Here is a 26,712-nt window from a genome sequence, read left to right as displayed (position 1 = left end):
TTAGGCCTCCCTGAACATATGTAGCAGATGTGCAGCTTGGTCTTCATGTGGGTCCTGAACAACTGGAATTGGGGTATCCCAAAAGCTGTTGCCTGTTCATGGGATATTTTCTACTAGCTGGGCTGCTTTATCTGGCCTCAGTGGTAAACGAAGCACCTAATCTCGAAGATATTTGAAATGCCAGAGTGAGGGGATACCCAGCGACACCCCATCCACTCATAGGAGAAGGGGAGGAGGAGAAGGATTGTGGGTCGGTGTTACTGGGCAGGGTGCAGTGAGCAGGTTGTAAAGTGAATACATGAAAAAAAATTATATCAAATAAAAAAACCAACAACATTGGCAACAACAAAAACAAACCTTACTTTTGTTTATGTGCATGTGTGTGTACTTGATTATCTGTATGTACACTACATGAGTACAGTGCCCGTAGAGTCCCGAAGAGGGTACTAGATCCTCTGGAACTTGAGTTCTAGTCAGTTGTGAGCTGCCCAATACTTCCTCTGTAGGCGCAGCAAGTACTTTTAACAGCTGAGCCATCTCTCCAGCCTTAAGACAGCTGTATAGTTTGGTTTTCAACACTAAGTACCTAGGCTAGGGATTTTTTTTTTCTATCTGGCAATCTAGGAAGCTGTGGGTTAGAACCAGTGAATCACAAAAGGTGGGATCCACTTTAGAGCCCGAATTCCTTGTACTTAGACAAAACGGTAGCTGCTATTTATGAAGTACTGTGGCATGCCAAGCATCAGAATCTAGTTTACTGCTTAAAAATGCAAGAGCAAGTAATTCTTACTATAAAGGTACTTTGGAGTTAAGTGAAGAATGATACTATTTTGACTTCCTATCAGAAGAAACAAATGTATGGGCTGGTCACCGTCCTTGGCTGGGTCAGCTATTCTGTATTCATTACAATCATACAACCCTTTCCCAGTGGGTGAAAGCGTGAGGAGCTAACGGAAGCTGTGATCCATGTGGGTCTGTGATGCTTGTCTGCTCTGCCACAACAGTGCTGTGCATGCTCATCCATTATCAAGATGACTTTTCCCGTGATTGCTTGACACGGTGGTTAAAACATTTTTGTGGTTCGTTTCCTACATAAGCTGATTAACCCCGTCCCACTTATAAGGCCTCAGAAGACCTATAGTAGTCACCACTCACTAATGCCTGCCCCAGGCCACAGTGTTTCCCACCTGAGAGAGATGGGGCTCTGACACTCATATCCTCTAATGGAGAAAAAGTTCTATCTCTGTGCTCCATTAGCTGGTTAGTGGCCTACTGCTGAACTAATTAATTACCTAAGATAGGCCCAGGGCAGGGAGGAGACGGGGCACAGGAGACGGGGCACAGGAGACGGGGAGCCCTGGATTTTAGGTTGGATAGGGGATACTCAGAGGGCAATACTGTTGGGCTGTCTTTCTTCTCTAGGAGTATAAGGAAGGGAAAGGAAAGACAAACCCCTGTCACAGGTCCTCACACGTCAGAGTTTTAGATAAGCCTGAACACACAGTTAAAGAAATTATCTGCCTAAGTATAACAAGTTTAGCTTTATTTTCGATTCAAATAACCTCAGGGTTTTTAAATAAGAAAGCAAACACATGCCGGGCGGTGGTGGCGCACGCCTTTAATCCCAGCACTCGGGAGGCAGAGGCAGGCAGATTTCTGAGTTCGAGGCCAGCCTGGTCTACAAAGTGAGTTCCAGGACAGCCAGGGCTATACAGAGAAACCCTGTCTTGAAAAACCAAAAAAATAAAATAAAATAAATAAAAAAAAAAGAAAGCAAACACATTCCCCCAGCATAAAGCAAACAAAGATTTGGAAAACATTTTCAAATCCACATTTTATTTTTGAGGGCTTGTTACCAATATTACTGTTACCAATGTTCAGGCTAGATAATAGTAGATTTAATTTGTTAATCTCTTCCTTTGAAATTATTGCTGCTTATCTCCCACCTGTGGAAATGAGTAAGGCTGGCAAGAGACAACAGGGCAATTCTGTAATAATACAAAGCTTCTAGAAATAAAACAAGATAGAATGGATAATTCTTAAATGACAATATATATTAAACATACCATTTAAGTTGGGCGGACAATGTTGTTACATTGTTCATTTATTTTCCTATTATCTACCAAGTATATGCCAAAGGCTACTCAGTTTCTTCAAGCAGTGCTCTGGGGCCAAGTTATAAAGATAAGCATCATGCAGTTACAAAACTCCCAACATAGAAGGGATACAGGTAGACAGACTGACAACCATGGTAGAATAGAATGGCTTTTAGAAAATGATGATACTGGAGGCCATAGAAAGAGCTAAGAAGGATATCAACTCAGACTCGAGGTGTTACAAAGCCTTCTAAGAAGAAAAGTCCAAGTTGAGGTCTGATGAATTAATCGAATTACTAAGAAATAAAGGTGGGTTAGAAGAAAGATATTAGCATGAATAGATTGGAAGACATTCAGTAACTAAGTAAGCAATGCTGTGCTGATCAGATGATAAATGGAGGTACCTAAGACGGGCTATCAGAAATGTCCAATCTTTTGACATGACATTATAATCTACAATTGTGTTGCCACACATTTGCAGCTACTGTAACACATGTGGTCCAGGCTGGTTAGACAGCCCTGCAAACATAACACAGAGACAGGGGAGGAATAAATTGAATCGATAGTCTCAGGACAGATGTCATGAACTATAGTGACTTTCGGGAATGTTCTTCTCAAATTTAAACATACATTTGAATTACCTGGAGACTGTCAGAATTACATCAAGCTCAGTGTCACGATGAGCGCTCAGGGAATGCCAAGTTTCTTGGTTAACAGTGTCAATACTTTGGGTATTGGTGTGGTTTATATATGACATGGTCCCTAGAAGGTTCATCTATTTAAAGCTGGTTTTCAGCTAATGGATCCAGTCATTGAGAAGAGACAGAACCAAAGAGCTCTGATTGTACATGGATGGATTAATAATTTGATGGCATTATTGGGAGGTGGTGGGAGGTAAGGCCCAGTTAGTAGAAGGGATATGGTTTTGAAGGGTGTTTTGTCCTTGCCATTTTCCCATCTCTTTTGTGTTTCTATTTGCCATGAGATTAAGAGGGTCCATTTTATGTTCCTACCATGATATTCTGCTTTACCATGGTGTAGAAGCCACAGTGGAAAGTGACCATTGACAGAAACACTGAAAACTGAGCAAGTCTTTGTTCTCTATTCTAGTTTCACTTCTCTTGCTGTGGCGAGACAACAAAGAACCTTATGGGAAAAGGGTTTATTTCAACTCACAATCCCATGTTCTGGTCTACAGGGAAGTCACAGCCTCAAGAGACTAAGATAGCTGATCACATTACATCCATAGTCAAAAATAGAAAGAAATGAAGACAGACATGCTGGCTTGCTTGCTTGCCTGTGATAATTCCAATTCCTCCACTCTTAATATAGTTCAGGACCCCCAACCTAGGGGATGGTACTTTCCACAGTGGGCTGGATCTTCCCATATAAATTAAAGATAACTCCCAGAGACAGGCCCACAGACTTACCCCCGGTAAACAGTCCCTCATTGAGACGCTTGGTGACTCTAGGTTATGTCAAGTTGAGAATTATTCAGGTCACAGAGATAGAATACTAGCACAGGTATTCAGGATTAAGAGAGCATGAAAGTGCCCCTTTTAGAGAGTGATTGATAACTGGGATGCATTAAGTCATCTTAACAGAGTTTCATTAGTCTATGAAAGACTACAGAGACTCCTGCTGAACCCCCTTCTTCATGCTTCACCTTCAGTTTTATTCCTTCTGCTATGGTTTGCATAGAAAATGTTTCCTATAGGTAAGTCATGGCTTGAACACGTTGTCTTTGGCTTCTTATGACTTTGGGAGGCAGTGGATGTTTTAGGAACTGAGACCTAGCTTAAAAAGATAGGTCTCTGAAGGAAAGTCCATAGGGACAAATCTTTGGTTCCTTTTGTAGCTACTGTCTGAGTCTAGTCAACCAAGGAAGTGAAGACTAGCCCCTGCTACAACCTCCTGCCACTACAATGCTCTTCAGAAATGTGTGGCACCAAGAGAACAGAGACCCTGAAACCATGTGCTAACAGTTAGGTGACTCTGTAAGGTATTGTGGTGTCTGCTTGGCTGGTTTCTTCTAGATATGGATACTTTTGTGCTAGAGTCGTAAATGTTCAGATAACAGACAATTGTTGTTTCACAAAATGACACAGGGAAAGATGGCCTCCAGCTCTGCATTGGTACTCCCATTGACCCTAAACCGAAGAACACAGCACTCCACTGGATATTAGCTGGAGTGCTGGCCTTTACACAGCCAAGGGGGAAGCAATAAATGTTGATAATAAAAATGAGTTTTAATCTTTGTTTCCACATCTTTGAATGTTAATATGTACCAGTGGATGATGGGTTGGATACTGAACACAGTCAGCAAAGCCTCACAAACTTGGCATTGTTAGTTTTGTGAGTGTGATGAGTTCAGGGATGAATTTTCATGGGAATCTGTAATGTGGTCATATTTCCCTGGTTAAAACTCATCTAGAGGTTTGTGAGAGGCTACATCACGGTCTCCATGTCTTCTTCCAAGTGTACCAGTAGGAAATGAATTCAAGGAAGGGTGCTTTTTAACACGCTCTCTGCCTTCTACAACCACAGTTCCCTAGCCTTCCTCCCAGCCAGATAAAGTGGCATGGAAACTCCTCAGTCTGGGAGTTTGTAGTTCCCAAGTCAGTGGTTTCAAAAAGGCTGCCAGGGCTCAATTAGGCTTGGCATTTTCCCTCCTTCTATCAGCTCCTGGCTCTTATTTAGTTTTAAATTAAATAAAAATTGCAGCACATGGGTTTAAATTAAAACAAGAAGACTGATCTTTGTAATATGCACCACATCAATAGGGAAGCTAATTTGTGTGAAACACATCTCCTTTAATTTAAACCGCAGAGTGCAGTCTCTTTGGTTTCAAGGGAGCTGGGAGCTGGGGCTGGGTTGTTCAATGGGGCATTACTAGGGTTGTACGTAGAATCAGAAGGAGTGGCTTCAAAGGAGCTTAGCATTTTGATTAAGCTCTTTGTGCTGCATGTCACAGGATACACTAGAGAAGTTACAGCCTCCTGGTCTTGAATTTAAAGAAAGTCTTAAATATGTCTCAGGGTTAACCTCCTTGATTGACTCTTTAACAGCATTTGTCATCATTACTGACTTCTTAAGACAGATAGGTCAAACAGTGGGGTCCAGATCCTCATCAACTGATCTCGATCCATCTCCCACTATACTGTTCCAAGGCTTAGTGTATACACACTACTAGTCCACATCAGTGGAATTGTATAGGAGGGGCTGTTAGTGGAGGAATTCAGTCTGTGGTCTTCCTGTTGTTTTGCTGGTTTAATTGTTCTGGAGGCAAAGGATGGAGGCAGAGGTGTGTGTGTGTGTGTGTGTGTGTGTGTGTGTGTGTGTGTGTGTGTGTGTGTGAGTGTGTAGTCTGTGGATCAGCCATGAACAATGAGTGATTCGCTTAAAAACATTACCAGGCCATCTACATGTTTCGTATGTTCATTACATGTTTGCGTGGTGTCTGTGGAAGCCAGGAGAAGCCTTCAGATCACTTGATTCTGGAATTTGGAGCAGTAGTCAGTCAGCCTGTAGGTGCTGGGAACTGAACCCAAGTTCTCTGAAAAAGCAGCCAGAGCTCTTAGCCACTGAGCCACCTCTGTAGCTCCATATCACTTGGTTCATCCACTTTTGGAGGTAGGTCTGACAAGGTTTATGGAGCCTAAAGCCTGTACATGGCTCTCTTCAATAACAACGAAGATGAGCTATTTGAGTATATTATTATAAATCAGGACTCTCTGTTAGGGCTTTTCCCAGGATATGAACTGTGGTACCCAGGGAGAAAGCAAAGCTTAAGTCCAATAAGTTTGAAAAGAGTTCACTTCTGCTTTAAATGTTTTTTTTTTCCCTTTCTGTATAATGCCAAAAGGTGTACAAATGGCGAGGGTGGATAAACAGGAGATTTATAAAATGGTAGGCACCATTGACTGAGGCAGAAAGCTAAGGTTTCTATTTGATTGACATTTGAGTCTGAAGTGTATGGACTTAGAGAACTAAGTCAGGGCAAATGTCTCTCTCAAAGGCACCTTTGTCTTTGTTTACCTGAATACCCACCTTAGAGCATTCGCCGACAGACAAATATGTGCTGAGGGAATATCTGGATGACCAAATGTAAAAATGATGTTATGACTCCAGTCAGGGAAGCAGGTAGACTCACTTCAGATCTTCACTTCTCCTCTCTCTCTCTCTCTCCAAAATCTAATTCTCTGTTCTCACCCTGCTCTGTGACTTCTCCTTCCCTTCTGCTTCCATCTCCAACTGATCACACAGATCTCCTCCAACCTTCTTCTCTGCAACTCATCCCATTATCTCAGGCCCCATCACCAGCAGACATTCCTTTGGGACCTTCAAGCCACACTAGTCAGGGAAGCTGGTAGGCTACCTGCAGATCTTCACCTCTCCTCTACTGGAAATCCAAGACCCTGGACTCACTCCCAATTTAGTAGCAGATCACCTGCTGTGCCTTCTCCCCCCTCTTTTCTGACCCTACTCATTACATTATCCTAGCCCACAATTCCAGCAGACATTCCTGGGGAACCTGCCAGCCATGCCTGGCAGAGAAGAAAGTAGGCCAGTGAAGTAGGTAGACAAGCTTCAGATCTTCACTTATCTTCTCTCCTCCAAATCCAATCCCCCCACTCTCATCCTTAGCTTTGTAACAGATTACCTACCTATTGTTGTGGCAAGATGTCAAAGTTGAGGGTGTTATATTTTCTTTAGAGAAATGCCACTTTGTGTGTGGCACTCATTAGTAGAGACTTTGTGAAGCCTCAGCCTGTAAGCAGGTCCCACCCATGTATTCAGCATTTTGTGAACTAGACCAGGTTGATGTTTACAGAAGAGACATGCCACACATGCTGGGGTTGATTTGCTTTAGGAAAAGCATAGTTTTTAACTTATGTTCTTGAGGTTAAATCTCAGGTAGCATCACATAGACAAGAGAGATTCTAAATTCAAAGTCAAGGAAGGCTGGGTTCAATTCGGAATTACTTCTCTAATTAGTTGTGAAATTGTAAATGGGATGCCCAATTTCTCCCTTTCTACATGTTCCAACAGGAAGATTCTGAGAAGATACAGGGTAGAAAGAACGGAGATGTGTTCCTTCACCTGAACAGCAGTTATACTGGTGAGATGTGTCAGATGTAATGGCTTCTGGATCTTTAGAGCTGGAAGGTTTGGGACATCCAGTACAAGCTTTGGACAATAAATTGTTAAGTCTGAGTCTGATCTTTTTTCCCCCCCTCTCAGTAGACATACTCATTAGTTTCTGTCAATCTGACACAAGCCAGAGTTGCATGGGAAGTGGGAACCTCTGTTGAGAAAATGCCTCCACCAGATGGAACAGAAGACCTGTCCTCTTTTGTGCATTTTCTTAATTAATGAATGAAGTGGGACATTGTGTATGGTGCCACTCCAGGGCAAGTGGTTTTGGGATATACAAGAGATATGGCTGAGCATGCAATGAAGAAAAACTCACTAAGTAGCATTCTTCCATGGTCTTTGTATCAGTTCTTGCCTCTAGGTCCTGGGTTTTAGTCTTGGCCTCCCCTAGGGATGAACTGGGACTGGGACATGCAAGCCAAACAAACCTTTTCCTTCCTAAGTTGCTTTTGGTCATTGTTTTTATCACAGCAACGAGAACATGTTAGGACAACATAGAAACAGCTGCCCATCAAAGGGCAGGTAGAGACATGTGAGATTCTGAAGCTGCTTACAAACAGCTGGAAGGAACCAGTAGGCAAGTGCCATGGACTTGTGCTCTGCTAGCCAGTAGCTGGTCCTGATCACGGGGTACAAACAAAGAGACCAGCAGCCATTGCTGCTGCCCCTCTGCTCAGTGTGGCAAGCCCCTGTCCTTTTGGTTGAAATGAGTTCCTGGAGATTTCATTTTTCTCTTTTTCTAATTTGGGAGCCATATATTAACAACAAGGGCACTGAAAATAAAAACCCTGCATATTGAAGAGAAATTAGAAAGTGGTTGCTTGAGCCCAGTGGAATCCACAAGCTTAGAAGGGCCCAAGACACTTATAGCTCCGGTTGGTCATTTACATAAGGACAGTCCACTGAAGTTAAAATAAATATAAATTTAAATTTAATTAAACAAATAAATCTAAACAATAATAACAAAAGAAAGCAAATCCAGGGCAGGAGGCATCTTAGTTTGGGTTTCCATTGCTGTGAACAGACACCATGACCAGTGCAATTCTTATTTTAAAAGAACATTTAATTGGGGCTGGCTTACAGGTTCAGAGGTTCAGTCCATTATCATCATGACAGGAAGCACGGCAGCATCCCAGAAGACACAGTGCTGGAGCAGGAGTTGAGAGTTCTACATCTTGCTCCAACTGCAGCTAGGAGACGACTGTTTCCTGGGCATCGAGGAGGAGGGTCTCAAAGCCCACCCGCACAGTGACACACTTCTTCAACAAAGCCATACCTACTCCACCAACACCACACCTTCTAATAGGGTCACTCCTGGGGGCAAGCATATTCAAAGACCACAGGGGGCATACATGCTTTCTGGAGTTGCCATAATATCAGATTAAAATGCTTCATTTCCAACCACAATACAAAGCTGATTCTCACTTTCGCCAGGTATTTGCAAGAAAAATCAACAAAGACCTGATAGAAGATTGTTAGCAGTAACTGAAATAGCTACCTTTAAAAAGCTCCAAAGCAGAGGGATAGATGGAAAGACTCCAAAAAATGGTATATGTATTAGTTACTTTGCTGTTGCTGTGATAAAACACCGTGACCAAGATAACTTAAGGAAGAATGTTTATTTTGGCTTATAGCTTTAGAAGGATAGGAGTCTATCATGGTGGGGAAACATGACAGCAGTTGGCACACATGGAGACAGGAGCAGGAAGCTGAGGGTATCTATCTTGGACCAGAGAGATCACATTGGAAGTAGGGTGAAACTATATAATCTCAAAGCAACTTCTCAGTGGCATAATGTGAAGCACAAGGCACCACCCAAAACCTCCCCAAACAGCAGCACGGATTAGGAAGGAAGGATTGAAATAATGAGACTCCGGAGGTCATTTCTCATTCAAACTACCACAATGCGTGAGCAGAGTGTAAATAAAAAGGAGGTAGAAGACCCAGAGGAATCAGGAAACCTTTGGGAGATGGGAAACACACTGACTAATCTATCAATTCACTACAGGGATTCCAAGAGAAATTTGTACATGTGGAAGACTGCTGAGAGAGTAAAGGATGCTACGGAGACTGTGGAAAAGGAAGGGAAAGGTAGGAAACTACAGAGAGCCTACGATACCTGCAGGATGATCATCGAGCAGACACATATGAGAAGAGAAAAAGGCCAAAGAGCATATTTGAAGGAATAATGTGTTTGATAAGAGATATGAACATAAGTATCTGAGAAACCCAAAGAACTTCAACTAAGGTGAACCCAAACATATAAACACTGAAAAGAGATTATATTTAGGTTTTATAATAAAAATAACACAATGAAAATCAGACAATTAAACACACATTAAGGGAGATGGTGTCTTAAACACTACAATGCATGACTTTGATAATATTTGCTAATCTGGTCAGCAGATTGCTTGGCAGGAACTTCAGAGGCTGAGAGACTGCTGAGATGTGTAGTGGCTAAGAACACTTCCTGCTCTTCCAGAGGACCCCAATGCTGTTCCCAGCAGCCACATTGGGTGACTCCTACTTGACTGTAACTCCAGGACTCAGAGATCCAACACACCTTTCTTGTCTCTTTCAGTACTTGTACACAGATGGTGTATATTCACACAAGCATACAGGTAACAAATAAATTAAAGATAACATCAGAAGGAAAGGTAGAAAATAAGAAGAGATGCCTGAGAATGATATAGCAAGTTCTTCAAGACTCAAGAAATGGCAGTGGAAATGTATAACTATTAATTCCTTAACACAAGAAAGATCTTGAACCAACTGCCCAACAACTAAACCTTATGATTTAAAGAACTAGGTAAAAAAGAAAAACAAACCAGTAAGCTACCAGATAGAAGGAAATAATAAGTTTGGAGCACAGATAAGTAAAATAGAGGATAGATAGAAATAATACAGGGAAAATAATTGTAATCATAAGTCTCCATTCTTTGAAAAGGTCAACAAAATTGACAATCCTTAAACTCAATGCATTAAGAAATAAAAGGAGATTCAAAATGCTAAAATCAAAGAATTAAACTGGAGACATTATCATCCATTGTAGAAATGTAAGAATTGTTAAGCAAGTTGTGTGTATAATTAAATGCAATGGATAAAGTGGTAGAAACACAATGCACACCAAGACTAATGGCGAACAAAACAATCTGCACACACCTATAGCTATTAGAAGACGTAACCACTATTACAAATCTCCAGAGAAAGAAAATTGCAAGCCCTGGTGACTTCATGGGTGAATTCTATCAAGCATTAAAGAAAAACATGTGTCCTGCAGACTCCTCAAAAGAAACTGAGGAAGATGAAGTCCTCTTTAGTTCATTCTATAGGCACTGCTCTCAGATCAAAGCTAGTCAAAGACTCTACTATAAAAGTACTGGACTGATAGCTCTTATGACTGCTGAAAGACAAAACTCCAATTCAAATTCAATACCACACATTAAGATAATTCTTTACTATGCCCTAGTGAGGTTCATTCTCAGAGCAGGAAGATGGCCCACCATTGCAAATAATGGCAAACTATACCAGAAGAATTCAGAGGAATCACTTGATGAATGCAATTTATATAGGAAAAGTACTTGGCCAGTTTAATGGCTTTTTAAAAAAAATTATTTTATTCACTTAGAGATGTGTGTGTGTGTGTGTGTGTTGTGTATCATAGGATAATTTTCAGGAATGTAAGGAATAGAATTCTTGTCAGACTCAGTAGAAAGCACCCTTACTCACTGAGCTAATTTGTTAGCCTCTCATCAGCAGCTCATGACTAGAAGATGCTCAGCGAACTAGAAATAGAAGAAAATCATTTCAACATAGGAAAAGCCATGTGTGAAAAAAGTGAGATCAAATGTTACTCTCAATAGTGGAAGTTCCTTCTGCATGCCCAGAAGAAAGCAAAGGATGCCCCACTCTCACTGTTTCTACTCAAGGCAGTACTGGGAATCTAGTCAGAACAACTAGTGAGGAAAAAGGAATAAAGTTATCCACATTGCAAATGAAGTAAAGTAATTTCTGTTCACAGATTTGAGAAGAGTTTATGTGTAGAAAATCCTATGGATTTCATACACACAAAGCTATTACAGATAACAAATGAATTCAACAAAGTAGAAAGATGCAAAATGAATGCACAGACATTGTAATGCTATCTACAATAGCAGAAAAAGAAAAAATACTTAGGTGAAAACCAAGGAGACAAGATTAAGATTATAAAATGGTGAAATAAATGAAAATTAGAAATAAACAGAAACATTTCCATGGTCATAAAATGTTCTAATATTTAATATTGTTACAATATCAATACTGCCTAATTTGATGTTTATCAAAACCTCAAATTACTATTTTGTTTGCAAAAATAGGAAATTCATATGGAATCTCAATGGGACTCCTCAACCTTCCATAGCTAAAATTTTCTTGAGAAAAAGAAAGAGAACAAAATAAGACTCAAGCTTCCATGTTTGTAAAACTTACGAAAAACAAAACAAAACAAAACAAAACCTTTCAATAATGGCTTGAACAACTTCAGTAATGGTTGGGGAGCATGAGGTTAGAGTTTAATTCTCAGAGCCATGTTAAAAAGACATCTGGGAGCTGGGCGGTGGTGGCACACGCCTTTAATCCTAGTACTTGGAAGACAGAGGTAGGCAGATTTCTGAGTTCCAGGCCAGCCTGGTCTACAAAGTGAGTTCCAGGACAGCCAGGGTTATACAGAGAAACCCCGTCTCGAGAAACCAAAAACAAACAAGCAAACAAACAAACAAATGACATCTGGGGATGGTAGTGTCACTTGCAAACCCAACCCTGAGGATAAAGAGACAGGTAGATACTGGGGCTCATTTAGTGGGTGAGTTCCAGGCTAGTGAGAGATGTGGTTAAAAAAAAAAGGTATTTGGGTGTTGCTTGAGGAATAGCAGCCTTGTTTTCCTATAGCCTATAAGCACATGCACACACACACACACACACACACACACACACACACACACACATGCACTCACCCCTCTAAGTATCTCAATAGTATAGTGCAAAAGACAAACATATGGGATTAAAAAATGTAACATGACAATAAAACTTTCACATATATGGTCAAAATATTTTTGTCAAAACTGCCAAGATCAATCAAAATGCAATGCAATTTTGGGCAAATGATAGCAGGACAACTGGATATCCAGGTGCAGAAGAATGAAGTTGTACTCCCAAATTACATATATACAAAACGTACTGACAACTGAGCGAAGCCTAAAACCATAACATTCTTTGGAAAATACAGGCACAATCTCTGGGAGATCAGATTAGGCAATGGTTTCTATGGTATAACACCAAAGGCACAGAGGACACAAAGGAAATAACAGACACACTAGACTTCCTGAAAACTTTTAAAACTGTTGTGTATCAAAAGACAAATATAAACCCAGTAACACAGAAACAAATGGAAAGGGAGAGAGAGAATATTCTTGAATCCTCTATCTTATAGGGGGTCAATGTTTAGGAAACAGAACATTTGGAAATTTTTACCAAAAGACAAGACATGTTTTAAGATGAGCAAAAAGATGAATGGCCAGTGTGTTTCTGAAAAGATGCTCAACACATCACTAGTGAGTCAGGAAACACAAATCAAAAGAGTAAGCTGCTACCTCATACTGAGAGCATAGCTTCCATAAAGGATAACTGAACAGGTGCTGGGGACAACATAGAGACTGGCACTCTATGCTGGGTTCTTGGTGGGACTGTGTTAACACTACAGTTGCTATGGAAGGCGCGATGGCAGTTCTCCAAGTAATTAGCAGGTAAATTGCCATATAATTTAGCAATTCTACCTCTGGATATATATTCAAAATTGTCGGTAAGGCTTTAAAGAAATTTGTGCACTCATGTTCATAGCAGGTTTATTCATAATATCTAAAAGATAAAAACGAAACCCAAGAGTGACAGATGATTGGATAAGCAATATATAATATTTATACACATGCATAAGGGACTGCCATTCAGCCTTGAAAGAAAGGAAACCATGCATTATTCTACAACATTGACACACCTGGGGAATGCTATGGAAATGCAGTCACAGAAAGACACAATGGCAGGACTTCACTTAAAGGAGGAACCCACCACAGTCAAAACCATGGAAGCAGAAAGTTCTATGTTAGTTTCTCAGGGTTTGGAAGGGATGAGGAGCTATTGTTTAATGCATATATTTTTCCTTTTTACAAGATGAAAAGAGTGTGGGTATGGGTGGTGAACATGACACAGTTTAGGAATGTATCTAATAAGTGTGCATGTAAGATGATAAGGTTTATACTAAGTGTATTCACAATAGGAAAGTAGAGGGGGAAATGAAAGAAAATAACAACTAAGAAACAAAGGCTGGTAATCCCTGGCTGTCTTGCCCAGCTATGGGTTTCAAAGGCTTTGGGGAGGCAAAATGTGACTTCTGATTTGTGGCATCAATGGGCTCACCACACAGTTACATAACATTGAAGATGTTTGAAGATGGGGGCAGCTATTTAATATAGGGTTTCTCTACTGCACCAAGCAATACTGTGAATGTTATGCAGTTTTTAAAAAGTTATTAGTAATAATATGTAGAAACAAATTAATCTCGGTGTTGCTCAGATTCAATTCACTTACTGCTTGGCAGGTGGCACAGATGCTTGACGCAGAAGATAGCCCATAGCCTTCTTTGGACATCAGGACCACATATAGTAAATCTCCTGAAGACTGGTCTTGCTAATCTCTTTGGTGATGGTAATGAGCTAGTCAAGCATTTATCCCCATGAATATAAGCAAGTGTTTCATTCCCCCCCCAGTGTTTTAGGAGTCTTGTTTCCCTTTTAGAAGAGGGAGCATTTAAAACACATACCCTGCCGGGCGTGGTGGCGCACGCCTTTAATCCCAGCACTCGGGAGGCAGAGGCAGGTGGATTTCTGAGTTCGAGGCCAGCCTGGTCTACAAAGTGAGTGCCAGGACAGCCAGGGCTACACAGAGAAACCCTGTCTCAAAAAACCAAAAAAAAAAAAAAACAAACAAAAAAAAACAAAACAAAAAAAAAAAAAAACACATACCCTGCCCCAACCTCATCCCACAGTTTAAGGAGGTGTACAGCTTCCCCTAGAAGCTGAAGGTTTTAAATCACAACCTTTGCTTTGAGAATCCCTCCCCATGATGAGTTGTTCAAGGGGGCCTCAGAAGCCTCACAGACAATATAGGATATTGTAATTCTTGGGTTTCTACCAGAACTAGATAATAAGACCCTCTTGCAGACAATACCACACTTGGGTTATTGACATAGAGAAGTCCCCCTTTCTGCTGGCTATATTTTACTGTGCTAGGATGTATTATACCATGGAAGAAAGTCAACAACAATCCTACCCAGCTGTAGGCCCTATGAACTACAATAACAAAATGACAGGTAAGATTCGATCACGGGGCAACAGTGGCATGACTATCATGAAGTAACCAACCACTTAGTGAGTTGGATTTACAGCCCACTGCACAAGAAGGAGCTCATAACTGATGGTGTAAACCTGTAGCCTATGGCTATAGTAGTCATAAGCCCTAGTTGGGAACCTAATGCTGTTGTTTTGTTAAATGGACATGGTATTAAACTACCTTCTAACTAATTATACTTCTATCCAGACATTAGGATTGCTCTCAACCTTTGTCAGAGCAGCTTCCTTTGACAGTGAGCAGCAGTTATTGCACAGACTCACAACTGCATAGAGTGCCCAATAACAACTGGCAGTGTAGTACATGGTTGTAAATGGAAGACCCAAGTACTCCCTTCATGCTCAGGGAACACTGTGGAAGCGAAAGCAGAAAGAACACAAGAGGCAGAAGATGGCATAAAGTGCACTGAGTGTGTCTTCTGGACATGACATGGCTGCTGCATACACAAATTCCTCTTTGCTGTAGTTACCTGCACACGATCTGGGTAAGACTGGCTCCATCATCATTTTGTCAGGTATGGATTCAATAGACCCTATGCCAAGTTGTTCATTAGATTCCTGAGCCTTCACTGACTGAAGGACTATGGACTGCTAATAAAAGAGTACTACTGATAAACTTCCCATGTTCCAGTAAATTTCCCTCCACTTAGGCTCATGCAAGCAACCATAATTAAACTTCCTGGGTCATTAGTAAAATAAAGAAAAGACATGAAGTAGCAGGGAGACTTGTTAAAAAGAGAAAGGGTTTCAGCAGAGAGGAAGGGAGATGATGGAGAGCAATGTGAGGTAAAAATGACCAAACATTTAGTAGATGCATGTGTGAAATTGTCACAGAGTATATCATAAACATATCACCAAATTATAGGACCTCTTCTCAGCCCTTGTCTGAATACACCATATTTTTGGCCACTAGTAAGTTTTGTTTGTTTGTTAGTTTGTTTGTTTGTCTTTTGGCAGCTGCAATCATGTTGCTAAGCAAACTTAGACATTTTCAAATCTCGAAGAAACTATCAAACTAGGTGGCCATTTGGGTAGAGAGTTTGCATGTGTGTCTATAATCATGGGGTATTATCAGAACATCTTTGTCAAGTAAAATAATGCTTGAGATAAAGTGCTAAGCTTTCTAACCAAGCTGCTGGTAAGAAATCCATGGATGTTTTGATGGGAAACACTTCGCACACCAGTGCTGGCTTCCCAATTTTAAATGATTGAGGTTATCTTTACTTTCCCACAAGAGAGGATCACTGTCAAGGATCAATGTTGCATTAAGTCCACAGAACACTGTTGACCTGACACTTACCTTTCTTTATGATTTTTTTACCAGAGCACATCTGGAAGCATTGGAAAGCCCTGTGTGAGCCTTTGTAGACACTAACCACACATTTGGGGTATGTATGTCTATCTATACATGCAGATAAAGCACCTCCATACATAAAATAATAAAATAAAATATTAGAGAAACCGGCCTGAGTAGGACCACAGGCCTCATCCGGCCGGATCAGCGCCGGGGTAGCGGGAGCGCAGGGTTGCCTGACACCCGCCAGCTCCCCACGACCCCTGCCGCAGGATTTTGGGACTGCTGGTGAGTGGAACACAGCTTCTGCTCCAATCCAATCACGCGGGACCTGAGACTGCTCTGGTTGGGGAGAGAGAAATCCGGCCTACATAGGGCCACAACCCTCTTCCGGTCAGAAAAGCACCGGGGCAGCTGGGGCGTAGGGTCTGCTGACACTCACCAGCTACCCACAACACCCACCACAGGATCTTAAGACTTCTGGAGACTGGAACACAGCTTCTGCTCCAATCCAATTGCACGCGGGACCAGAGACTGCATTAGTTAGGGAAGCAGAAAACCGGCCTGAGTAGGACCACAGGCCTCTTCCGGCTGGACCAGCACCGGGGTACCGTCAGCTACCCACGACCCCCGCCGCAGGATTTAGAGACTGCTGGTGAGTGGAACACAGCTTCTGCTCCAATCTTTAAACAGTGACAACGATAACAACTAACCCCAGAGATTACCAGATGGCGAAAGGTAAACGTAATAATCTTACTAACAGAAACCAAGACCACTCACCATCATCAGAACCCAGCACCCCCACTTCGCCCAGTCCAGGGCACCCCAACACACCGGAAAAGCTAGACACGGATTTAAAAGCATATCTCCTGATGATGATAGAGGACTTCAAGAAGGACTTTAATAACACACTTAAAGAAATGCAGGAGAACACTGCTAAACAGGCAGAAGACAATAAAGAGGATGCACAAAAATCCCTTAAAGAATTGCAGGAGAACACTGCTAAAGAGTTACAAATCCTTAAAGAAAAACAGGATAACATAATCAAACAGGTAGAAGTCCTTACAGAAAAACAGGAAAACACATCCAAACAGATGATGGAAATGAACAAAACCATACTAGACCTAAAAAGGGAAGTAGACACAATAAAGAAAACCCAAAATGAGGCAACACTGGAGATAGAAACCCTAGGAAAGAAATCTGGAACCATAGATACGAGCATCAGCAACAGAATACAAGAGATGGAAGAGAGAATCTCAGGTGCAGAAGATTCCATAGAGAACATCGGCACAACAATCAAGGAAAATGTAAAATGCAAAAAGATCCTAACTCAAAACATCCAAGAAATACAGGACACAATGAGAAGACCAAACCTACGGATAATAGGAGTGGATGAGAATGAAGAGTTTCAACTCAAAGGACCAGCAAACATCTTCAACAAAATTATAGAAGAAAACTTCCCAAATCTAAAGAAAGAGATGCCCATGAACATACAAGAAGCCTACAGAACTCCAAATAGACTGGACCAGAAAAGAAATACCTCCTGACACATAATAATCAGAGCAACAAATGCTCTAAATAAAGATAGAATACTAAAAGCAGTAAGAGAAAAAGGCCAAGTAACATATAAAGGCAAGCCTATCAGAATTACACCAGATTTTTCACCAGAGACTATGAAAGCCAGAAGATCCTGGACAGATGTTATACAGACACTAAAAGAACACAAATTCCAGCCCAGGCTACTATACCCAGCCAAACTCTCAATTAACATAGATGGAGAAACCAAAGTATTCCACGACAAAACCAAATTCACACATTATCTCTCCACGAATCCAGCCCTTCAAAGGATAATAACAGAAAAAAAAAATACAAGGACAGGAACCACGCCCTAGAAACAACAAGAAGGTAATCCCTCAACAAACCTAAAAGAAGACAGCCACAAGAACAAACTGCCAACTTTAACAACAAAAATAACAGGAAACAACAATTACTTTTCCTTAATATCTCTTAATATCAATGGACTCAACTCCCCGATAAAAAGACATAGACTAACAAACTGGCTACACAAACAAGACCCAACATTTTGCTGCTTACAGGAAACTCATCTCAGAGAAAAGGATAGACACTACCTCAGAATGAAAGGCTGGAAAACAATTTTCCAAGCAAATGGCATGAAGAAACAAGCTGGAGTAGCCATTCTAATATCTGATAAGATTGACTTCCAACCCAAAGTCATTAAAAAAGACAGGGAGGGACACTTCATACTCATCAAAGGTAAAATCCTCCAAGAGGAACTATCAATCCTGAATATCTATGCTCCAAATACAAAGGCAGCCACATTCATTAAAGAAACTTTAGTAAATCTCAAAGCACACATTGCACCTCATACAATAATAGTGGGAGACTTCAACACACCACTTTCACCAATGGACAGATCATGGAAACAGAAACTAAACAGGGACACAGAGAAACTAAGAGAAATTATGAATCAAATGGATCTGGCAGATATCTACAGAACATTCTATCCTAAAACAAAAGGATATACCTTCTTCTCAGCACCTCATGGTACCTTCTCCAAAACTGACCACATAATTGGTCACAAAGCAGGCCTCAACAGATACAAAAATATTGAAATTGTCCCATGCATCCTATCAGATCACCATGGACTAAGGCTGATCTTCCATAACAAAATAAATAATAGAAAGCCAACCTTCACGTGGAAACTGAACAACACTCTTCTCAATGATACCTTGGTCAAGGAAGGAATAAAGAAAGAAATTAAGGACTTTTTAGAGTTCAATGAAAATGAAGCCACAACATACCCAAACTTATGGGACGCAATGAAAGCATTTCTAAGAGGAAAACTCATAGCTCTGAGTGCCTCCAAAAGGAAACTAGAGAGAGCACACATTAGCAGCTTGACAACACACCTAAAAGCACTAGAACAAAAGGAAGCAAATTCACCCAAGAGGAGTAGACGGCAGGAAATAATCAAACTCAGGGGTGAAATCAACCAAGTGGAAACAAGAAAAACTATTCAAAGAATCAACCAATCAAGGAGCTGGTTCTTTGAGAAAATCAACAAGATAGATAAACCCTTAGCCAGACTCACTAGAGGGCACAGGGAAAGCATCCTAATTAACAAAATCAGAAATGAAAAAGGAGACATAACAACAGATCCTGAAGACATCCAAAACACCATCAGATCCTTCTACCAAAGGCTATACTCAACAAAACTGGAGAACCTGGATGAAATGGAGAAGTTCCTAGACAGATACCAGGTACCAAAGTTGAATCAAGATCAGGTTAATGATCTAAACAGCCCTATATCCCCCAAAGAAATAGAAGCAGTCATTAATAGTCTCCCAACTAAAAAAAGCCCAGGACCAGATGGGTTTAGTGCAGAGTTCTATCAGACCTTCATAGAAGATCTAATCCCAGTTCTTCACAAACTATTCCACAAAATAGAAACAGAAGGTACTCTACCCAACTCATTCTATGAAGCCACAATTCCTCTGATACCTAAACCACAAAAAGACCCAACAAAGATAGAAAACTTCAGACCAATATCCCTTATGAATATTGATGCAAAAATCCTCAATAAAGTTCTTGCTAACCGAATCCAAGAACACATCAAAACAATCATCCATCCTGACCAAGTAGGTTTCATCCCAGGGATGCAGGGATGGTTCAATATACGGAAATCCATCAACGTAATCCAGTATATAAACAAACTCAAAGACAAAAACCACATGGTCATCTCGTTAGATGCGGAAAAAGCATTTGACAAGATCCAACACCCATTCATGATAAAAGTCTTGGAAAGATCAGAAATTCAAGGCCCATACCTAAACATGATAAAAGCAATCTACAGCAAACCAGTAGCCAACATCAAAGTAAATGGTCAGAAGCTTGAAGCAATCCCTCTAAAATCAGGGACTAGACAAGGCTGTCCACTTTCTCCATACCTATTCAACATTGTACTTGAAGTCCTAGCCAGAGCAATTCGACAACAAAAGGAGATCAAAGGGATACAAATTGGAAAAGATGAAGTCAAAATATCACTTTTTGCAGATGATATGATAGTATATATAAGTGACCCTAAAAATTCCACCAGAGAACTCCTAAGCCTGATAAACAGCTTCGGTGAAGTAGCTGGATATAAAATTAACTCAAACAAATCAATGGCCTTTCTCTACACAAAGAATAAACAGGCTGAGAAAGAAATTAGGGAAACAACACCCTTCTCAATAGTCACAAATAATATAAAATATCTTGGCGTGACTCTAACTAAGGAAGTGAAAGATCTGTATAATAAAAACTTCAAGTCTCTGAAGAAAGAAATTCTAGAAGATCTCAGAAGATGGAAAGATCTCCCATGCTCATGGATTGGCAGGATCAACATTGTAAAAATGGCTATCTTGCCAAAAGCAATCTACAGATTCAATGCAATCCCCATCAAAATTCCAAATCAATTCTTCAACGAATTAGAAAGTGCAATCTGCAAATTCATCTGGAATAACAAAAAACCTAGGATAGCAAAAACTCTTCTCAAGGATAAAAGAACCTCTGGTGGAATCACCATGCCGGACCTAAAGCTCTACTACAGAGCAATTGTGATAAAAACTGCATGGTACTGGTATAGTGACAGACAAATAGACCAATGGAATAGAATTGAAGACCCAGAAATGAACCCACACACCTATGGTCACTTGATCTTCGACAAGGGAGCTAAAAACATCCAGTGGAAGAAAGACAGCATTTTCAACAAATGGTGCTGGCACAACTGGTTGTTAACATGTAGAAGAATGCGAATCGATCCATTCCTATCTCCTTGTACTAAGGTCAAGTCTAAGTGGATCAAGGAACTTCACATAAAACCAGAGACACTGAAACTTATAGAGGAGAAAGTGGGGAAAAGCCTTGAAGATATGGGCACAGGGGAAAAATTCCTGAATAGAACAGTAATGGCTTGTGCTGTAAGATCGAGAATTGACAAGTGGGACCTCATGAAACTACAAAGCTTCTGCAAGGCTAAAGACACCATCAATAAGACAAAAAAACCACCAACAGATTGGGAAAGGATCTTCACCTATCCTAAATCAGATAAGGGACTAATATCCAATATATATAAAGAACTCAAGAAGGTGGACTCCAGAAAGTCAAATAACCCCATTAAAAAATGGGGCTCAGAACTGAACAAAGAATTCTCACCTGAGGAATACCGAATGGCAGAGAAACACCTGAAAAAATGTTCAACATCCTTAATCATCAGGGAAATGCAAATCAAAACAACCCTCAGATTCCACCTCACACCAGTCAGAATGGCTAAGATCAAAAATTCAGGTGACAGCAGATGCTGGCGAGGATGTGGAGAAAGAGGAACACTCCTCCATTGTTGGTGGGATTGCAAGCTTGTACAACCACTCTGGAAATCAGTCTGGCGGTTCCTCAGAAAATTGGACATAGTACTACCGGAGGATCCAGCAATACCTCTCCTGGGCATATATCCAGAAGAAGCCCCAACCGGTAAAAAGGACACATGCTCCACTATGTTCATAGCAGCCCTATTTATAATAGCCAGAAGCTGGAAAGAACCCAGATGTCCCTCAACAGAGGAATGGATACAGAAATTATGGTACATTACACAATGGAGTACTACTCAGCTATTAAAAAGAATGAATTTATGAAATTCCTAGCCAAATGGATGGACCTGGAGGGCATCATCTTGAGTGAAGTAACACAATCACAAAAGAACTCACACAATATGTATTCACTGATAAGTGGATATTAGCCCAAAACTTAGGATACCCAAGATATAAGATACAATTTGCTAAACGCATGAAACTCAAGAAGAATGAAGACCAAAGTGTGGACACTGTGCACCTTCTTAGAATTGGGAACAAAACACCCAGGGAAGGAGTTACAGAGACAAAGTTCGTAGCTGTGATGAAAGGATGGACCATTTAGAGACTGCCGTATCCAGGGATCCATCCCATAATCAGCTTCTAAACGCTGACACCATTGCATACACTAGCAAGATTTTGCTGAAAGGACCCAAATATAGCTGTCTCTTGTGAGACGATGCCGGGGCCTAGCAAACACAGGAGTGGATGTTCACAGTCAGCTATTGGATGTATCACAGGGCTCCCAATGGAGAAGCTAGAGAAAGTACCCAAGGAGCTAAAGGGATCTGCAACCCTATTGTTGGAACAACATGATGTACTAACCAGAACCCCGAGGCTCTTGTCTCTAGCTGCATATGTATCGAAAGATGGCCTAGTCGGCCATCAATGGAAAGAGAGGCCCATTGGACTTGCAAACTTTATATGCCCCAATATAGGGGAATGCCAGGGCCAAAAGAATGGGAATGGGTGGGTAGGGAAGTGGGGGGCGCTATGGGGGACTTTTGGGATAGCATTGGAAATGTAATTGAGGAAAATATGTAATAAAAATATTAAAAATAAAAAAAAATAAATAAAATATTAAATGTGAATTTCAAAACACTTGGTTAGCATTGAGGGAAAGTCTGGATTTGTAAATGCTTTTGTTCTTAGCCCAATCACTTAAACTGTTAGAGACCCTAAGCACAAAACAACTTAATATTGGCTTCCTGTGATTGGTGAATTATAAGTAGCAAACAATAAATGTTGTTTTCTCTCACCGTTTTTGTATTTCCCTATGTGCCCCAACTGTCTTGGTACTGTTCTGATGGAAAATTGTTTTGTTTTGTTTTGTTTGTTTTGTTTTGTTTCATTTGAATATCATGGACCCATTAACGAACTGCTGTAAGTGTATTGTAAGTATATAGACTCTTAGAAAGTACACTAAGTCTCTGAATTCTGTCTCCAATCAGGCAAAGATAATTAAATAGAAAGCAACTATAATCTCTCAGAATAGCTCAATGGTTAGCAAACTCAATTGCTACATTTTCTTCTTGAAAAGAGCCTCCATTTGTATCTTAGAGACCAAAACACATACTACCAGGGAGAGGAGACCTGTGCTTCCATCAGACAGAGCCATAACCAGTCCTGGGCACCTGCTGGTATGCAATTAACATGTTTTTCCAACTAATAACTGAGCCTACATGGATCTGATTAGCTTCTATGGTAACCATGGGAGATTTCTGGAGCCCTGCATGCATGGTAAAGGCTCAGGGAGAAGGCTGGCACCATTTGACACTTTATACTGGGACGTGCAACCGAGAAGATGGTAATTAAATTCCTCAATACGGAAATTGCTCTGATAGGTCAGAGGGAAGTCAATGCTCAGCTGAGGCTCATTTCCGGTCAGACACTCAAGCTCACACCAGCACATTCTCTTTATCTTCCCTACTCACCCCTGTTGCTCAGCACTGAGGGATGAGCACGGGGCTGGATCCAAAGGTCAAGCAAGCTCAGGTTTCCTGCAAGTGCTCCAGGTCCCCCATGGCTTTCTGTGCTTTGCAAAGGTGGGAGAGCAGCAGAATGAATGTACAATAACTCTACATACCTGAAAACATCATCATGTGCTGGAAGTTCCAGGGAATCTTCTGCTTTCTGCCCAGATTCAGGAGGAAGGAGAGGGGGTAAATGTTGCAGGCCCTGGCAACAAAAATTGCTAGCTGTTGGGACATGTTGAGGAAAACATGGCAGTTGAGAGGCTGAGTGAGCAAGCTCAGATACCACATCCATATGCTTCTCTCTGATATGACCCAGAAAACAAGGATAAACATGACAACTCATCTACGTCTAACTCGCTCCCCAGATTCATCGTTCAATGTCAATTCCTCCCCAGAAGAACATAAAATTCTGCCTTCCTTTGAACATATGCTTGGCTGAAAGTTGGTACTGCCCTGCCATCTCGATGAGTAAGTTTTCTCATCACGTTCTCATTGCTGGTGGTGACTGACTCCCGGATTCTGCTGGAAGTCACAAGGCAGCGACGCCCCATGCTATGGTGTCATCCTCCCCAGCAGCACTTTGCAAAGAACAGATGCATTCCTGCTGGTGGTTTCCATCTCACTTCCCATCAGTTCCTGTGCCTGTTCCTAGCAAGTTTGCTTACCTTTTTCATTTGGTGGACTTAATTTCGAAAGGAGCTGACTGTCAATGTTTATGGTACAACTGCTACTTCAAGAGACTTCCGTAAAATGCCCAAGTCTTCTAAGTGAACGTCTGCTGACAAGCTCAGCCATTAGTCCCCCTCCCGTGTTTTACCTTGTCTTTCCTCCCTTCTTGGTGGTGTGTCTGTTCTAGCTTGTCCTTGACAGGATGAAGAGATTTGGAGTGAGGCATCTTCCTTCTTTCTATGATCTAGGTCGAGATGAAATTTGGGAGTTCTGCAGAATCCAGTGGTGAGAGATTGACACCAAATTCATGTGAACAGTGGGAACGGGAAGATGGAAGGCTCCTTAGAAGTTAAGATCATCTGCCTGTGACCCTGGGAGGCATCATCCCATTTTTCAGGTAGGTGGACAATAGCTGCAGGTTTATCTTAGAAACCATTGTATTGTTCAGTATTCCTTTGGCCAGATACATGCTCTCACGGGGGAATGCCTCTGACTCCAGCCCTCTAGGAGGAGCATGCTCTATATTAAAAGTGGGGTCTAGATTTTTGTCTGTTCTCATAGCCAGGAAATGTTATCTCTGTGTGTGTTTGAGTATCTGTGCATGTGTGTAACTCACTGGTCAGACAAGGTTGGCTGGCCAGCAAGTCTCAGAGATTTGTATGTCTCTACCTTTCCAGAACTGGGATTACAGATGTGTTTCACCATGGACTGCTTTTTTTTGTAGGTCCTGGGGTTCAAACTGTGGTCCTCATGCTTGTAAGGCAAATACTTCACTGGCTGAACTAACTTCATGGTCGCAAAATGTATTATTTGTCGGAGATAAACCTGCACATGCGTGATGCTTCTGATGTGAAAAGCACTGCGGTCATGCTAACATCTATGATATCTTCAAAGCCCTACTAGGAACAAGCTTGGAACATTTTCTATTAGTTTTCTTCAAAGGATACAAAGGCTCCGAGTATAAAAAGAGCATTGAAAATGTGATTCTGGAAGGTGAACAGAGCCAGGCCCATGTAGCAGAAGATGACATTTTCAGCCAGGAAGTTCATAAATTCAAACAGCTGAAAACAAAACAGAGACCAAAAGCCACTGGTTATCACTCAGATATGTGTACAGCTTATTTACTATGCTTTCATGACTGGACCATCCCCCTGCATATAAGCCACCACTTTGACCTTGAGCTGCTGCTATCAGGTCACTGGACTTACCTGGTTCTTTGTCTAATCACTGATACCATAGCCAGGTCAACATTGTGTTATGTTCAAAGGTCAGGCTTCCAGATATAGTTCAGGTGGTATTAACCAGCCATATCTTTTAACAGAACAATTCCTACTATGGTGACAAAATATTTCCAATATTCCCTGTTAAGAAAATGGACGTCAAGTGGTTTCTCAAGCTGTAATATTGTAAATGATATAAAGGTTGTTTAGCCTGCTGTACCTCAACCAGTAGATGCACTTGAGTTCCAGGGCGGGGGGGGGGAGAGAGAGAGAGAGAGACAGAGACAGAGAGAGAGACAGAGAGAGAGACAGAGAGAGAGAGACAGAGAGAGATAGAGAGAGACAGAGAGAGAGAGACAGAGAGAGAGAGAGACAGAGAGACAGAGAGACAGAGAGAGACAGAGAGACAGACAGAGAGAGAGAGAGAGACAGAGAGAGAGAGACAGAGAGAGAGAGAGACAGAGAGAGAGAGAATGAAATGAATCAGGGCTGTGATACATATACATACATACACACACACACACACACACACATACATATGTTGAGCAGTTTAAACTAAACTAGACTCTTATGAGCAGGCAGGAGAGACCAACCTAGAAAACTTGGAGTGAGGATGAACATCAATTATATTTTAACATCAGAGTGATTAGTTTATTTCAACCCCTAGACAATGAGACTCATTAAATTGACTGATGTAGGTATATCCATTAAATGTCTACATTTTCAGGCTAGTAAAGGGGATGATTAATCCCAGAGATGAGCTTCGGCAGCAAGAACACAATAGATACATTGAATCCAGTCGGAAGAATGGAGTAATAACATGCTATGCTGAGGGGAGCTCCCTAGAGTTATCCTTAGACCATTAACTAAACAATTTAAGTTGAACATAAAACAGCATTTTCTAACTTCCATATTAAAAGCAAAAGGGAAATGTGTCCAGGGGCTATACCAAAGTCTGATCTGACAGACACTTTATTTTATGATCCAGGTTTTCCAGTTGGAAGTTTCTGAAACTTCATTCCTGAACCTACATAAATCATGTTAGGTAAATGTCTCTCGAGGCATTGCTCCCGACTTTGTAAGGACTCATTATTTTTTCATGTAATGTATTTACAGCCCCACAAATAATGCCCAATACCTGTTCGCTGACAGTTGCCAGAAAGAGAAGCAGAATCTTGTCAGAAACATTATTTAAAACCAGTAATAGAAAGAGAGGATTAGAAAAGACAGCGCTCCTTCAGAACAGTATGGTCTTTCTGCAGTGGCAGCCACCATCAATTCTGTGAGCGCTCTGCTCACATTCTAGGGCAGTTAATGGAAACAAACACGGTCACTCAAACAACTCCTGAAAACATAAAGTACAGGGGTAGGAAATACAGAAGAAGGAGAACCTTTTGCTACCTCTTTATGCCTTTACTTTTCCCCAAAGCCAGATGTGGCTATCATTTTAGTCTGTGTG

The 26,712-nt window shown here is 41.1% G+C and overlaps 1 protein-coding gene across 1 annotated transcript in view; it reads right to left on the bottom strand.

Moving 5' to 3' along the window:
- Slc9a9 (solute carrier family 9 member A9) overlaps positions 1–26,712 on the bottom strand; it is a 565,781-nt gene that overhangs the window by 195,862 nt on the left and 343,207 nt on the right. The window contains exons 10-11 of the mRNA XM_085827898.1: positions 24,981–25,094; positions 23,475–23,586 (exon numbers count right to left, since the gene is read on the bottom strand). Coding sequence (XP_085684024.1) covers positions 23,475–23,586; positions 24,981–25,094 — 226 coding nt within the window. The remainder of the gene's footprint in view (positions 1–23,474; positions 23,587–24,980; positions 25,095–26,712) is intronic.

Source organism: Mus caroli, unplaced genomic scaffold (genome assembly GCF_978045245.1).
Source record: "Mus caroli unplaced genomic scaffold, Mus_caroli_1 scaffold_11, whole genome shotgun sequence".
NCBI classification, from domain to species: domain Eukaryota; kingdom Metazoa; phylum Chordata; class Mammalia; order Rodentia; family Muridae; genus Mus; species Mus caroli.
This window is presented reverse-complemented; position numbering and strand designations above follow the sequence as displayed.